Source organism: Anabas testudineus, chromosome 5, assembly GCF_900324465.2.
Source record: "Anabas testudineus chromosome 5, fAnaTes1.2, whole genome shotgun sequence".
NCBI lineage: Eukaryota > Metazoa > Chordata > Actinopteri > Anabantiformes > Anabantidae > Anabas > Anabas testudineus.
In genome coordinates this window covers 2,948,992-2,966,678 of record NC_046614.1, presented here as the reverse complement: position 1 = coordinate 2,966,678, position 17,687 = coordinate 2,948,992, and the positions used below count along the sequence as shown (strand labels likewise).

The window sequence follows — 17,687 nt, the reverse complement described above, 5'->3', positions numbered from 1 at the left end:
TGTGTGTATAGGGAGGTGCATGCCTGTTGAGGTATTTGAAAATGTCTTAACTATAGTTTAATATAAACACAAACCTCACACAGGCCAAGCTAAATTAATGCACCACAGTCAGTCCACAATTAATACTCAACCTCTGATACCAATGAAAACCAAACAATCCCATTTGAGCAAGCTCTGGGCAACAGTGGAGAGAAAAAACCTTTTAAATGCAAAAGGGTTTTTCTCTCCACTTCTTCCTCTAATTTTAGAGGAAGAAATCTCCAGCAGAACTAGGCTCAGTGTGGGCAGCAATCTGCCTCAACCGGGTGAGGTGAGTGGAAAGAAGAGAGAGAAAAGATCAGCAGGCAACAAAAAACAACAAGCAGCAAAAACACTGGGCAGGTAGGTAGGGCCAGAACCTGCACTGTGGACAAATACAGCTTCAAGGCCGAGGATACCTGCAGAAACTGTTTCCAGATACTGTCTATGTATATTTTTTTTTTGTTTGTTTTTTTGAGAGAAATCTGGTGTATTCTCTGCACTGAAAACTAAAAACCCATAGGGTGACTTAAAAAGTAAGTGTCTTCTATATTCCTTAAAAAAAAAAACATCATTCCAAAGTCAAAACCAAAAAAGTCATACTCTACAATCTACTGATGCATTTGGCCACAAGGCTTCTTCAGAGCTGAAGGTGGATTATTATTGTTATTATTATTATTATGCATGTTTTGACCATTTCCAGTCTTTGTGGTAGATGGCTGACTGAGCTTCAGTAAATGTTAAAAGTATGACATATTTTATAACTGATGTATTTTACTAATGTAATCTTGCACACTGTATTTTTCAAGTGCTACTTGATGTAAAATACTGCAGGTCCTGGTTCATAAATATTAGGTTAATGAGCACATTTACCATTTACCATATTGATATTTTACACTTTAAATTTAAATTTTAAAAAGTCTTGTCTCATATGAAGTTGCAGGATTCAGGAAAACACCAACATACTGTACTTTCCTGTCAGGTACTTAAAATAGTACTTAAAAGAAATATTTAATAGTCACAATCAAATTAGAATTATGTAATTAGGAAACAAACCAGGGCTCAGTGCAGTGAGAACTGAAACGTCTTTGTAACAGTAGAGTCGTCACACACAGACTGAGTGCAGGACTCTGGTTGCTTGGGAACATCTCACTCTGAGCTCAAAACACCCAGCAGAGATGAAACACTACACAATTCTTTTGATAAATAATTAATCTTTGACTGTTGTTATGTCTATGGTAATGTTTGGAATTTTTAGTTATTAAGTGTGTGTATGTAGATCAATTATTATGATTGTTGAATATTATGACCATTATAATTATTTTTGGTTGTAGTAGTAGTTATAGCAATAGTAGTAGTATTTAAGGTTTGATTAATTTTTCACTCATGCTTATGTTGTCTACTTGTGTGTGATTTTCTTTACTTTGACTTTCTATAGAGTTATGTCGGCGTCTTGTATTATTCCTATCTGAACATATATAACTCTATAACATATAACTATCTGTTTTATGTCGTTGTGGCTGCTGATTCTTTCTGACCCAACAGACCACCATTTGCTACTGCCTACAATAACCACTAAACTGTTTGCTAAGTTGTTACAGTGACATGGTAAGTGTAAGCATTGTCACATATATATGTATGAGAATACTAATCTGTAAAAATATTAATCTTAAACACACCACCTACCCATCCACACAAACACTAATTTTAGGACTGCAAGAACGTTAACCATACCGACCAAATCCTCACATGATCAAACAAAGAATAAAAAAAAGTATAAATAGAATGTGAGATTAAAAAAGAATTGTTGTTTAATCCTTACCTGTGTGCTGAAAGTGTGTGCTGAGACCCTCTGCTCCCACTCTTGGCCTAGACCTCTCTTTTATGTGGTGACACCAACTTACGTCATCACCAGTGATCATTGGTTGCTGATGAGTGTGGTGCCATATATTGTGCGGATGCACTAACACACACACATACTTGCTCCATTAGTTTTTCTTGTTCATCCACCTTTGCTTTTATAGATTTGACCTAAAATTCCAAAATACTGATGTGTGCATATGGTTCAGTTACTACTTTGGTATTTCCATGAAAGACATGACATTAGTTTTGTAGTGAACAAAAAGGAGTGCAGGTCATGACAATAAGCACACAATAAAAGTGAAATGGGCTGAATAACAAACTGAAAATACTTACTGTATGGACATGCTTTTCATATAATTGAAGAAACGTCTTTTTCTGTGAATATTCAAAGAGAAAAAAACATAGAAAGTCTATTTAGTGAGTGTAGTAAACCTTTTCACTGTTCATGAAAACACACCTGTTAAACACCACCTGTAATATCTACCAGACATAACATGAATTCTGGTGAATTCTGAGTCACAATGAGACCAAGAGACAGGAAGTTTTGAACCTGGTCAATGTCAGTACAGTTATGGAGGGCTACAGAGTGTGAGCTAAACCCATAGATTCCCAATTAATCACATGCAAGAACAACATATACAGTAACAGATTTGTTCAATTCAGTCCAATTGAATTCAGTTTATTTATATAGTGCCAAATTACAAATCTCAAGGCACTTTACAGTGTAAAATCTTAAACTAATTACATAGCAGAGGAAAAACTCCCTTTAATGGAAAAAATCCCCAGCAGAACCAGGCTCAAGGTGGACGGCCATCTGCCTTGACTGGTTGGGGTGAGAGGAAAGAGGAGAGAGAAAAGAACAGCAATAGTTTTAATTCAGCCACATGTGAGGGTTTCTGTGCATTTTGTTTTTTAACAGCCTGTTTAAGGTCACTTCACAACATTTCAAGTGGATTAAAGTCTGGACTTTGAACAGGCCATGCTAAAACCTAAAACTTATTTTCATTTTTTTTTTATGCTGTTCAGAGGCGGACATGCTGATGTGTTTGAGATGACTGTCCTTGTGCTTGGGGTCACAAACCAGATATGCTCATTTAGGATTTTCTGATAGAATGCAGAATTCATGATTCCATGACCATCACACTACATGTTTGACAGTTAGTATGGTGTTTTTTTTTATGAAATGTTGTAAGTTAGTTAGTCTTTGTGTCCTTTTTGGTCAGCAGAAGCTTCCACCTTGAAACTCTCCCATAGAAGCAATAGAGGCCTGAGGGAACTTTAGATGTTGTTCTGGGTTGTTTTATTTTTATAAAAATTATTTTGGTAGGCCAGCCACTTCTGGGAAGGTTCCATGTTTTTTCCATTTCTGCATTTGTGCACTGTGCCAAAAGTGTGTGAGTGTCAAAAGCTTTAGTAACGACTCTGTAACCCTTTCCTGAATGATACATGTCAATTTGAGAATTGAGATTACCCTGGTTTTCCTCAACCAGCTGCTGCTCCTCCTACAGTAGGGTTATTGCATCACTTCCTGTTGCAAACACTGATTTGGTATTCAATTTTGCTGTTTTTGTGCAATTACCGTTAATGCTTTAACTAACTTAAACTAAATACATAGTTCTAGTGCACAGCAACTGAAGCAAAAGTTATAACATATGCTTGTATTACTCAAGCGCCTGATAAAACTCTGTAAAATTTCTGTTCTTGTTTTCTGCGGTCTGCTAGCTTCTTCTCCCTAGTCTTGCTCTGACCTGGTCTGTGTGTCTGATGTTTAGTTACCCTTCTGCCTGCTTTAGTGATAAAGGGGATTTGTAATAAATGTAAGTTATTTACTGCATTGGAGACAGGGCTAAAAGAATTGGAGACTCAGCTCCGCGCAATATAAAACAAGCCATCCAGGTCCCAGTATCTGGTGCGTAATTCCAGTCAGAACTCTGGCTGCAGCATTTAGGATTAACTGGCGACTTTTAAGGAGTTTTTGGGACATCCTATTAATAATGAATTACAATAGTGGAAGTGACAAATGCATGGACTAGTTTTTCAGCATCACTTTAGGACAGGACACTCCTAATTTTAACAGTGTTTCTCAGTTGAAAAAAGGCAGTTCTAGAGATTTCTTTAAAGATAAAGATAACTCAGAGATTTCTTACATATAACTTAAGGCCAATAGGCCTCAAGTAATTGCCTGGTGGCTCAATGAGTAGATCATTGGCCTGCAATACAGAAGGTTTGGGGTTAAAACCCCGTCCTTGAGCAAGACACTCTACGCTAGCTCCCCGGGTGCTGTATGTAGCTGCCCACTGCACCCCCCAGGGGATGGGTTAAATGCAGAGGACCAATATCATCTGTAACATGTAAATGTGACAAATGACAAATAAAGGCCTTTCTTCTTCTTCAATACTAAGTAATCCACGGTAAGAATGTGATTAGACATAGTGTCTCTGAGATTTTTAGGACCAAACAAAATAAGTTCTGTCTTGTCTGGATTTAGGAGAAGGAAATTTGAGGACATCCAGGCCTTTATGTCTTTTAAGCATGTTTGAAGTTTGATTAATTGATTAGTTTCTTCTGGTTTCATAGATAAGTATAGCTGGGTATCATCTGCATAGCAATGGAAATGTATAGTGTTTCCTAATAATATTGCCTAAGGGGCACATATATACAGTGGCAAGAAAAACTTTGTGAACCTTTTGGAATTTCATGGTTTTCTGCATTAATTTGTCATAAAATGTGCTCTGATCTTCATCTAAGTCACAACAATAGAAAAACACAGTCTGCTTAAAATAATACTACACAAACATTATATGTTTTCATGTTTTTATTGAACATGTAAACATTCACAGTGCAGGGTGGAAAAAGTATGTGAACCTCTGGACTTAATAACTGGTTGACCCTGGTTGCAGCAATAACCTCAACCAAACATTTCCTGTAGTTGCAGATCCAACCTGCACAACGATCTGGAGTAATTTTGGACCACTCCTCTTCACAAAACTGTTTCAGTGTAGCAATATTCTTGAGATGTCTGTTGTGAATGGCTCTCTTAATGTCATGCCACAGCATTTAAATCTGACTGGGCCACTCCAGAAGGTGTATTTTGTTCTGTTGAAGCTATTCTTTTGTTGAATTACTTGTGGAGCTTCAGTTGGTCGGACAGATGGTCTTACGTTTTCCTCCAAAATGTCTTGATAAACTCTGGAATTCATTTTTCCATTAATGACAACAATCCGTCCAGGCCCTGAGGCAGCAAAGCAGCCCCAAACCATGATGCTCCCTCCGCCATGTTTTACAGTGGGGATGAGGTTTTGATGTTAGTGTGCTGTGCCTTTTTTTCTCCACACATAGTGTTGTGTGTTTTTTTGTTGTAACTCAATGTTGGTTTCATCTGTCCACAGAATATTTGGCCAGTAGTGCTGTGGAACATCCAGGTGCTCTTTTGCTAACTTCAAACGTCCTGCAATATTTCTTTTGGACAGCAATGGCTTCCTCCGTGGTGTCCTCCAATGTACTACATACTGGTTTCATGTTTTCCTTATTGTAGATGTGTCAACAAAAATGTTAGCATGTGACAGAGATTTCTGTACGTTTTTAGCTGACATTCTAGGATTCTTCTTTACCTCATTCAGCATTCTGCGCTGTGCTCTTGCAGTCATCTTTACAGGACGATCACGCCTAGGGAGAGTGGCAACAGTGCTGAATGCTGGTTTTTTTATATAATTCTGTATACAATTATACTCTGTAAGGTCTTAAACCTTACACTGTAAAGTGCCTTGAGATGACTTCTGTTGTGATTTGGTGCTATACAAATAAAATTTTATTGAATTAAATTTTTATCTGTTCTTGAATTTCTTTTGATCACAGATTTGTTGTTTTCTGAGATCTTTTAGCATGTTTCAATTTGTCAGACAACTTCTTTAAGTAATTTCTTGATTCAACAGGTCTGTTTGTAGTCAGGTCTGGGTGTGACAAGTGAAATTTAACTAAGCTTTTCAAAAAATGTGGTTAATCACAGCCCATTCATCATTTAGCAAGCAGGAGGCAATTATGTTTTCAACTTGGGCCATGATTTGGACATCGTTTCTCCCTTAATAAATGAAATGATTATTGAAAAACTGCACTATTTACTTGGGTTTCCTTTCTTTACTATTAAAAGTATGTTGATTATCTGAATCATTTCAGTGTGACACATATGCAAAAAATAAAAAAAATCAGGAAGAGGAAAATACTTAATACAGTACTGTAAATTTTAATCAACTCTGCTACTTAAATAGACTGGCCAACAATAGGGCCCAATAATATATTTCTTTTATGGGCAGCTGTGGCTCAGGTGGAGGAGCAGCCTTCTACATTTCATGTGATTGCTGGCTCCTCCTGTCAAATGTCAAAATGTTCTTGGGCAAAATTCTGAACCTCAAGTTGCTGCCGGTGAGTTAGGTCAGCTGCATGGCAGTTCTGCCATTGTTGTGTAAATGTTTGCTTCTCATTTACACACAGTGTAAAAGTGCTTTGAGTAGCAATAAGTAGAAAGGTGCTATTTAAGTGCAGACCATTTAAACATAATTTTTTAAATCAGATTGTATTAATGCCTAAACTGTGTCTTAACATAAAGGTAAGCTTATCATTTTAAGTTCATCATAATCAAAATATTAATTTCTTTATTGGGACAAAGTGTCAGAAAACAAATACCTTAGTTTTATGGCAATCCCCTTGCCTGACATGAGGCCATATCATTTATATTAATATTAGTTTATGTCAACATGAACACTGACTGGAGGACACTAATTGCAATAGGAACCTCCATCATGATGGCTAACTAAAATTGTCCTTTGGCACATACTGATGTCACAGTTGACACCATCAACCAGTCAAAACATAGTTGCAGTTACAGTTTCAATCTGGGTGTTTTTTTTTTTTCGTTGTTTGTTTGTTTGTTTTTTTGATCAACCACAGCTTTTAAAACAATTTGTCATCCCTAGTAACATGGTCAAACTCACATCATCACTGAATTAAGAAATATTGTCCTTTCCCAGCTCAGAGTTGCTCTAAGAATGTTCCTAAATCACTCTTAGCCTAGGACTTCTAGATAGGCTCAGGTAGAAGCTCTCTGACGATGTTTGTAAATACAAATCAAACTAATTTTGAAATTGATGGCAGCAATTCATCTCAAAAATGTTGGGACAGAGGCAACAAAAGGATAGAAAAGAATTGAGTGCAGAATGGAGCTCTTTGGGTATTTCCTTGTGGTGGTGTTACATCCGACAGCTATGTGCATTATTTACTTGTGTACTAAGTTCTCAGCAAATACAGTTATTTGATGAGATTACAAATGGGAGTTGTCTCACGACTTGCATTTGTTCTTCTCTAAAGTGGGTGGTTAGTGTTCAGGGGCCATATTTTACAAACATTCTTAGAAAACTTAGAGAGTTCCTAACTTAACCTAAAAAATGTTCTACACACACATATACATATTACATCATACACACAGAAAAGCTGGGGGCGGGGCAGATCTATTTACATGCACTTAAGAAACTGAGTTACATTCAGCTGATTTCTTACATGTAAATGGGAAATCTGGTTACCGTAATCGGGCTAGGGGGATTAGAGAAACTCTCTATTGCAGCACCATTCAATAGAGAGTGAAGTATTACTCTACATTTTAATAAAATTATTTTGTAAATCACATGTATTATAAAGTTTTGCCCACCAGTTTCTCCTGTTAATGATCTATTTTGGATAAATAATAGAAAACTCCAAGATATTTGTAAACCAGTCTATTGCTGAATATATTTAAAGTAGTTATATTCCTGCTGCATTTCCAGCACTGATTCTGCTGATTGCGGGTATGTGTTCCTGTGTCTTGAAGGGGCCAGTAGTCACAGCTGAGTACACATTGACCCAAATAGCTTAAAACTCAGTCATTATGCTGCTTCACACCCCGAATGCCTCCATCCCCCGACCCCCATTCTCTCTCCCCACATTATGACAAATTGTGCACATGCTGCACTGACCAAAGTGAATAACAGAGGCCTGCAGAGTACATGGGACCAGTCTGAAAACCCAAAGGGGATAAAGCAGCAAAGAAGAGCAACAGGCTTAGAAACATTGAAGTTTGTGGCATCTTCCAAAGTATACAGCAGAAATACAACAGTGAGTTCTCTGTTATTATTGCATTTTTTGTTTCCTTGATGTTTTTCTTGCAAGATAATGTTTCATCTAAGTGCTGAGTCACTTCAAACTAAATGAAAGTGATGGTGATTTATTGTAATACAGTGTTATTTACAAGATACTTGGAATAAGTTATAAGTTGATATTATTCTGTATTTGAGATATTAGTCTCAGTTCCAGTGGTTAGTATAATCACTGCTGAAATTCTTAATTCATCTTGTGCTCTAAAAGCCTAAGGCACAATGTAAATACTCTATTTGAACAATTCTTTGAACAGAATATACATGAATAAAAACAGCTGGGTAATATAGTCTCCACTTCATGCAAGTAGTTCAGGAGTTTAAATGCAGCACATGTTTGTAAAATTACAGTTAATTTATCTGCAATTCAACTTTATAAGGTGACAGTCAGTGACTCTAATGGCAACAATGCACACATCCATACAGTAACATACACACATGTTATGGATGTATATGCTCTAAAGAGCAGCATGAGAATGACCAGAGTTTATTAGTAGTGTATGACAGGACATATCTAAGAGTATAGTATAATTTAGTCAAAGATAGTAATAGCGCTCTGTCACCAAACAACATCAATGTCTGTAGAGCTGTCCCAGCAGGTCAACACTCACTTAATCCTGTCAACTTCCAAAGTAAACATTCCTCTGGCAGTCTTACCAAACGGTCAACAAAGCTCTCGTAGTTCAATAATGACGGAAGGGACTACAACTTAAACTATTAAACAGTCTTGATTTCAGTTATCTCAATGATTTTAGTCTCAAGCTATAGTACAATCCATCTTACATCCTCATTAGGCAGTAATTTGTATATACAACCCCTTGCTACAATTTGCATCACAAATGTTCTTCTTAGGTTCAGTGTCACTGCTAGAATTTGCATGACTTCCATCTACTCCAGTAAACAAACAGTTTTTTGCTCTCTGTCATGGATTCTAATGTAAATTGAGATGAATGAATGCCCTTGAGATACGCATTTTGCAGATGAATAGATGAAGTTATGAAAATGAAGTTTAGCAGAAAAATGTTGGAAAGGTAAAGGTCCTCAGGAGCCAACATGAGTCATGTTGTAGTCAATGTTTCAGAGGATATAATACTAAAGAGACGCTCCAGAAACACCACTGGCCAGTTTATGTTTCAAATTGCTTTCCCCACTTAGTGACACACCCACTGAGAAATGTTTGAGACTTATTCCCAGGGCCAGAGTGGGCGACCTGGCTAAAGATAAAAGTAAATAAAATAAGATTATAGGTTACACAGGAATTAATAACTCCCATCACACCAATTATAGACTAAAATTAATAATCAATCAGTGTGTAAATTAACCAAAACAATGTTGGATTCTATAGTTTTACAACATGTACTGCTGCATGTTGACATTATGCTGGCTGTCGAAGTAGTGTCCAACAAAAGATGTGGGCTACATTTACATTTACAGTAGCAGATGCTTTTATGCAAAGCCACTTACAAGTGAGGTATAAGGCCAGGCATAAAGTCTTGTCTAAGAACCCCTACTGGAGGCAGACCAAAGCTGGGATTCAAACCCCAGTCTCACATATGGAGGGCAATGATTTTACAACTATACTAGCCAGATGTTAGCTATATAGATAATTATAGTATTTGAATAGCGCAGTCTCACTGTGTCAATACCTGATACAGTTACCCCTGTGAAAAAGAAGCCGGTGTATCAGAGTGGATCAATGGTACAAGTAATAAATCAGTAGCTTAAAGAAGATACGTTGGAAAGGAGTTTTAAAGATAATTTAGATTAGGCTTTCTTATTCAGGGAAAACATTTAAATAGTCTAGTAAAAATAAAATCCCACCACAACCGTTTTCTTCATCTTGAGTAGACAAAGATGATTACATTCAATCAACGGTCCATATTAGATTACATGGACCTTTATTGGATGTTTGGGATGTGGTTTTGCACCTGGAGTGGGTACTACAGTCAGGCTTGTTAAAAACATTGTACAAATAACTAATTTACACATTTTACAGGTGAAAAATGCTATGTTTTCTTCTTTTCAGGACTCTACTAATACAAGTAATTATAAAAACAGGACAACAGGAAAGTTCACTTTCAGGTGTAGAAGTGGGTATAATGTGTAAGTCATGTATAGACATAAGTTGAGGGGTGGGGTGTATAGTCCTACTGCAGCTATAACAGGTGAGCAGAAATATAATGAATCAGACACAGACTGTTAATGAATAGAGACACACACACATATGCACCTCATTAAATGTAAATGTGACAAAAAAAGGTGGCTAAGATAAGATGTTATTTAAGAGAAAAGGTGACAGAAAGAAGAAAAGCTGCAAGGAAGGAAAAAAGATGAATGAAAAAACATAACAAAGTTAAAGTTGAGGAGAATTTAACATTAAAAGGGAGAAAGCTGAACATTTAAACTATAAGAGAAAAATACAATAGCCAAACACAATAGACAATTATAATGGATTAGAAGAAACAGACACAAACTGTTAATGAACGGACACATACAAAACTTGTTCCACAAAACCTTTGACTACACACAGACATGGCAGAGTAATCAGAGTTCATTGGAAATCTACCTCTGGTAACCAAGTTTTCCATTTACGAGACTAAAGAACTTTCTGATTGGTTGTTTAGCTACATTCCCCTCCAAAGTATTGGAAAAGCAAGGCCAGTTTATTTATTTTTGCTGTAGATTGAAAACATTTGGGTTTGACATCAAGAGATAAATACGAGACAAAAGATCAACATTTCAGCTTTTATTTTTAGGTGTTAAATAAATGGCGCTTTTTGAAACCTCACGTTTTTCATGTGAGCAAAAGTATTGGAACAGATAGACTTAAAATAGATTAAAGTGAATAAGACTTACTATTTAGTTGCAAATCCATGCTTGCAAAAACTGCATCAAGTCTCTGACCCATTGACATCATCAAACTTTTGCATTCTTTAACAGTCCATGTTGGGTCTTTCGTCTGATCCATTATGTTTGTTCTCACAACAGTTATGACTGCAGTAGATGTCAGATCTACACCCCACCCCTAGACCCATGCCTAAAGATGACTCAGGATTTTATTTGCTTTAGTTCTTAATTAATCTTTTTTTATTTACCTGTTATTTTTTTCATCCAGATAAACACGTTTCCACCTGAAAGTCATCTTTCTATTTTTATTTTTACCTTCCTTGCACCTTTTTCCTCTTTTTCTGCCATGTATTTTTGGCCTAGGCTTTCTCTATCCGTTTTATTTTTTATTTAATTTGCTTTGGTTTCTCATGAGCCTATTTACCTGTTAATCATTTCATGCAGACACACTCACATATTTTCTGAAAGTTAACTTTCAGGTGAAGACATGAATTAAAAACAAACATGAATTAATAGTATTCAGTAATCATCAATTATATATCTTCCTACTTCCAATACTCCCACTTCCCCCATCCTTTTTTTAATGACACCTTCATCCTTTACCTACTGAAGGGAAACTAGCATTGATATTATAGAAGTGAGGTGTTTTAACCTGGAATAACCTGGCTGATGTGTTTGCCTCACTGTGACATTGATTGTTCTAACATAGGAGAAGACACATTTTTTTTGACGACAAGGCAATTTGTTGTTACAAGCACCAAAGTCTGGTTCATTAATCTTCCAGTAAAGTTGCAAAAACAAATAATGTTCAACTCATAGCTTGGCACCAGTATGGTCACTTTTGTGCTGTCAGGTCAAACACCTGATGACCATGGTTCACAGGTTACCTGTGTCTATACAATTAACACAGTAACACCCAGTGTTCAATATGAGATTAACTAATAATTAATCAGCCCATTTGGCTCCTACAGGTATTCTGATGTCATCAGAGTGCACCACGTAATAACTATGTTACATAAACATAATACATTCCTCCGAATGGTATTGGTACTTCTCAATCTTCTCGTGCTCCTTTTTCCTGATGTCGCTATCACTTGGGATTGCTACATCTATCACTACAGCCTTGTTCTCCAGTTTGTCCGCCACTACTATGTCGGGTTGGTTGGCCATTACCAGTTTTTCAGTCTGTATCTGGAAGTCCCACAGGATCTTAGCTCTGTCATTCTCAACCACCTTTGGAGGTGTGTCCCATTTCAACTTTGGGACTTCCAGCCTGTACTCGGCACAGATGTTCCTGTACACTATGCCAGCTACTTGGTTATGGCATTCCATGTATGCCCTGCCTGCTAGCATCTTGCATCACGCTATTATGTGATGTATTGTTTTAGGGACATCTTTGCACAGCCTGCACCTGGGGTCCTGCCTGGTATGGTAGGATAAGGTAGGGTGAATTAGATATAGTATAATACAGCTAGGTGACATTAAATTATGACAAAATAAAAATCATCCACCTGACATTATATTCTGTAGATACCCTTGCACAATTCTATTGAAAGGTGTGAGCTTTTCTCCCAGTATCAAGCATCTGAAACTCTAAACAAGACAGACATTGTGTAACTGTGTGTTGTTATCATTGCTGTCGCAGCATAAAGTTGCTATGATACTTCTACTCACCCCAACCCAGACAAATGTTTTCCCACCCTGTGCCTGGTTCTCTTGGAGGTTTCTTCCCCAAGAGAGTTTTAGGGTTGTTGGGTTTTCTATATAATTCTTTATACAATTAAATTTTATAAGGTCTTCTGTTGATGACGATTACTTCTGTTGTGATTTTGTGATAAAGAGATCAATTTAATTTAATTTAATTTTTATTACAAAACATGATACGGACAAAACAGCCCGCTAACATTAGCCACATCCTATGTCCCATAATATGGTTACATTCACTAACCATTCATAAACATTCTGTTCTATCAAAATGTTTGTCTGTTCATGACAACATTATTTACAGGCGTCAGGTCTAAGTTGGTTATATGTAACCTGACCTGAGCTACCGTTACGTTCTGCTACTTAGTTACAGTATTATAGTATTACCAACTAAAACAGCTAACAGAATCAGCCTGCTAGCATTAGCCATGCTACAATACACAGGCACTTACACAAACTTGTTTGATGGTAAGGTTGGCACGTCTGCATGGGCCTCTGGTGGAAACTGTCTCGATAAAACCAGTGAGCTTCTAGATTTAAGCTGAACCAGTTGCTTGTCACTGTATCCTGTGTATTTGAAGACCGCCCTGTTACCAGGGCGATAAGAAGGATGCTGTAACCCAAAGTCTGCTAGGTCAAATTGGTTTCTGCGACACACCCTGAAAACAGCTCGCTCTGACAGAGGACCTGAACTACATACCTTACGGTTTTTCGGTACCTTTAAATAACAAATTGCAGAAGTATGAACTATGACAAAATTTTACTTGAAATGTTGTGACAATTAAAATATTGACAATGTGAAAATGAAACCATTCTTTCTTTGTCTCAGCAGGTGGCCTCCATGTTTGAACTGAAGATGTCTCTGCAACCTCTAATGGTGGGTCTGTCATTAGTTTTTCTCAGTGGTTGCCCTGGCATGGCGGCCCCTCCAGGTGAGGCAGGTGATAAAACTTCTTACATGGAAAACTATGACCTGAACATCCTGGACATCAATATTTATGGAGAAAATTATGATTACGACGACTTGGACCAAGAGGTGAGGATAGGAAAGAGATGGGACATTTGTAGTGATTGTTGTTTTTGTGGTATTATAAGTATTTTTAAACAAAGAGAGCCCTTTCTGTATTTGTGAAACCACTTTCTTCAGTTTGATTTGGTGTCAAAAGCGTCTGTAATTAATGCCCTCTGATGGTTCATATCCTAAATTGGGAAGACAGGACCTTAACAAAAAGTTAAGGTTAAAGGTTAAACTCATCTGAGTTACATTAAGTCACAACACCAGCAAGTAATTTGTGGAGGTTTTGCCCTTGGATTTGCCTCTGTTTCTGTTTATGTCCCTTGAAAACCCAATGCAACAGATGCATGTGCTTACAGGTTTTTTGCATTTGTATTCTGGGCAAATGCACAGGTTATTTTATTTGTATGGCGCCAAATTACAACAGAAGTCATCTAAAGGCACTTTACAGTTTAAGGTTTAACTATAGGTTTAACTATAATTAAGTATAATTATATAAAAAAAATATATAGAAAACTCAACAATCCCATTTGAGCAGGTTTTAGGCAACAGTGGATGGGAAAAACTCCCTTTAGAGGAAGAAACCTCCAGCAGAACCAGGCTCATAGTGGGCAGTCATCTGCCTCGAGCTTAACAAATCAAGGCAACAAAACACAACAACAAGCAGCAAAACCAATGGGCAGGTCAACTGGAATCTGAAGATGTACAGCTCCAAGGCCGAGGATACCTGCAGAAAAGTGACAGAGAAGAGGAAGCACAACTACAGGAGAGAGAAGACCGTCTTTGACTGACCCAGAAGTTGTTGCTTTACTCCATGTTAAAGGATATAATTTAAATAAATTTTATTTTATTTGTATAGTGTCAAATCACAACAGATGTCATCTCAAGGCACTTTACCTACCACCCACCTAGAGCATAAGACCTGCATTCACAACAAGCTAGAAGCACTCTTTGTATAATATCTGTACCAGACATTTGAAAAAAGACATTTAAGTCTGTGTGTCACTCTCTCTCTCTCTCTCTCTGATTTCCCTGGGAGGACAGATTGAGGTAGATACTGTAGCACCAGACATCCCATCACCAGCCAACCAGGCCACGGTTAAAAATTCCAAGGAGGACATGACCCTGCCTACAGTGCACCCAGGTCCTGTTACCGTGGATTACAAGGGACAAGGTCTCTTTGGCCCAGAGACCAGCTTGGGTCAGTCAAAGGATCAAATGGGTGTATAAAAGTACAACATTAAATATGTTTGGCTAATTGTGTGTGTGTGTGTATGGAGGGAGACGGGATCAGTCCATAATGTTAAATAAATTGTGTCTTCTGTCTGTGTGTAGGTATGCCTACCTGCCTACTGTGTGTATGTATTGGTGGGAGTGTGTACTGTGAGGATATAGGTCTTGAACAGATCCCTCCCCTGCCCAAAGGCACCACCCATTTTTATGGCCGCTTCAACAAGATCCGGCATGTCAAGAACACTGACTTTATCAGCCTCAGTGAGAAACCACTTTGTACACAGCCAATCTACTGTACTCTACACATGACATTATAGACAATCTTAATCTCAATTTTGATTGATGTATTTTACAGATAAGCTCCAGTCCATTGATCTGACAGGGAATCAGATCTCAGAGATGGATGAGGACACGTTTCGCTTTTTGCCAAAGATTCAGGAGTTAATATTGGCTGGTAACAACCTGCAGGTTATGCCTGAACTTCCTGTCACCATGAAACACATAGATCTACGCAACAACAGGCTTAGCAGTTGGGGAGTACATTCGGAGGGATTCAAGGTAAATAATCTACATACAATTCAACCCAAAATAACAATATTAATAATTGATACTTACTTGAGGAAATTCTTATGGACAGGCAGCTGCATTTTAAGTGCCAAGGGTTCAAGGTTTAGTGGCAGGAATCGGGGATTCATAGACGACTGCTCTACCTACTGTGCCACAGTCCCCCCTTAAAATATCACTGTCTCTATGTGTAATAGGAAAAGTTCACCATTGATGATCATAAGTTTATAGCCAGAGTTCTTGCCAAACTCACAATTATGTTTTATTGGCCGGCTGGGAAGACAAGAAATTCTGTCTTGGAGAGGTTGAGCTGAGGATGCCTCTCTCTCAAATAGGCAGTCTTGTCAATTAAGACTTTATTTATCTGTCTTATCTGTCTGTTTATAAAGTCTTATAGTGCAAATCTGAACTGGACTGGTCTATATTCATTTATTGCATGCAGTCATATTTAAAACAATGATTTCATGATGACAATTGTGAACTGAAATAACTGTTGAGTATTAGTATAGTAGTTGATATTTATTGAATATCAACTATCTAGGTGACATGAGACTTTCACTTGTGAATAACTTCATATATTCTTATATTGTTACCTGTGCTTCCTTCTTTGTCCTCAATGTAGGACATGAGCCAGCTGGAATCCCTCTATCTATCCGACAACAAATTGGATTACATTCCTACGCCATTGCCATTGAGCCTGAGAGTTTTACACCTGCAGGTAGAAGCACACTTATAGCATACTGCTGCTTCTTTAGTTAAATTCAGTTTTCAGTCAGATTTGTCACACCACAAGTACATCTCCATTTCCACAAATTAACAACAGCATAACAACAACCTATTACAACACAGCACACAGTCACAGACATAGACAACACACATAGAAAACATACATAGAAAAAGGCAATAAAGCATAAAACCCAACAAGATCAAGCATCGGAAGAAGTCTTTGTCTATATGAGGCAAAAGAATGTGAACTAGGGTCTATTGTCTAGAGTTACAGTGAGATATTTCAGATGCCAAACAGGTGTGAGTCTGGGAGGCCCTGCCTTATTTAAAGAAAAGACATCTGGGTCAAAATCTGACACTGACATTTTGTGTATGTGTTTCAGTCTCTCACGTGAGTTCACAATGAGGACAGTTTTAAGGAAGAAGCCACTGCTCTCTAAAAACAACAATGTTGCTTATTTGCAGTTTGAAATGTAGATAACTAGGCTATTGAAAAGGGTTTTTGCTAATCGATGAGGCCAAATTAGAAATTTTGGGTTTAAGGAAAAGTGTTAAAGTGTTTGCTAAAGACTAAACTCGGCGTGCCAACAATAAAACATTACCCTATCTGTGAAACATAGTGTGACAGTCTAATAATTTGTGCTTTTTTGGCTGCCTGAGTACCAGTGATTTGCTATTATTGTGGAGCTATGAATTCAGAATTGTAGAAGCAAATTCTATAGAAATATATCTATATGTCAACTGAAGGTCAGAAAGCGAATCATGACAAGATGATCAAGACAGTTCTTTCAGACTATGGTCAGACCACAAGAAGTATAAACAGGTCATACACATGCTGAAGACACAGGTTCACTTTTGCCACAGACAAATATTTAAGATTGTCAATTTTTCACAATAATAAAAAAATTAGTTAATTAACTAATAAAAATTAATAATTAAAATTTAACTGGCTTCCCTCTATCTTGTTCCTGGGTTTGTGTTATAAAAAGATTTTGAGTTACATTTATGAGGATACAGGTATAATTCTGTTTAGTTCCAAAACCTTCAGACACTACTGTACATTTTTACATATCATACATATCTATAATCATAAGTTGAACTGATATGTTTTAAATCTGTTTTGAATTTCAATATTGTAATATGTATTGTATAATGACTCCAATCATGTGGGTTTCAACTATCAACTGAGTTTATATTGCACTTTTTGGAGTCAATCTCCAATTTGTCACAATAGAATGTTAACTAATGCTAATGCTAACTATTTTCAGTGTGAAGGTATAAACAGTCATTTTCTTCTTCCTAATTAGAATAACAACATACAGTCTCTGCATGAGGACACCTTCTGTAACCACCATGATCACAACTTCATCCGCTATAACCTAGAAGATATCAGACTGGATGCCAACCCCCTGAACATCAATCTGTTTCCCCAGGCCTATGTCTGCCTTCCACGCCTGCCTGTAGGGAGTCACTGACAGCTGCCAGACACCATACACCGTGCTCTAGCAAAAAGACAATACTGCAAGAGTAGAAGCTGT

General features: G+C 37.3%; 1 protein-coding gene across 1 annotated transcript; it reads left to right on the top strand.

Moving 5' to 3' along the window:
- Positions 1-13,467: 13,467 nt before the first annotated feature.
- Positions 13,468-17,624, top strand: optc (opticin). Its single transcript, XM_026344654.1, has 6 exons — positions 13,468-13,647; positions 14,671-14,827; positions 14,962-15,120; positions 15,215-15,417; positions 16,046-16,141; positions 17,457-17,624. Exons 1-6 carry the CDS (start codon positions 13,468-13,470, stop codon positions 17,622-17,624), a joined length of 963 nt encoding a protein of 320 aa, XP_026200439.1.
- Positions 17,625-17,687: the final 63 nt, after the last annotated feature.

What these genes read in the sequence shown, in the direction of transcription:
- optc (XM_026344654.1), top strand. Translation starts at nt 13,468, where the DNA reads ATGTCTCTGCAACCTCTAATGGTGGGTCTGTCATTAGTTTTTCTCAGT. An exon ending in ACGACGACTTGGACCAAGAG is followed by an intron (nt 13,648 to 14,670) that starts GTGAGGATAGGA and finishes CTGGGAGGACAG; the next exon opens with ATTGAGGTAGATACTGTAGC. An exon ending in CACTGACTTTATCAGCCTCA is followed by an intron (nt 15,121 to 15,214) that starts GTGAGAAACCAC and finishes TGTATTTTACAG; the next exon opens with ATAAGCTCCAGTCCATTGAT.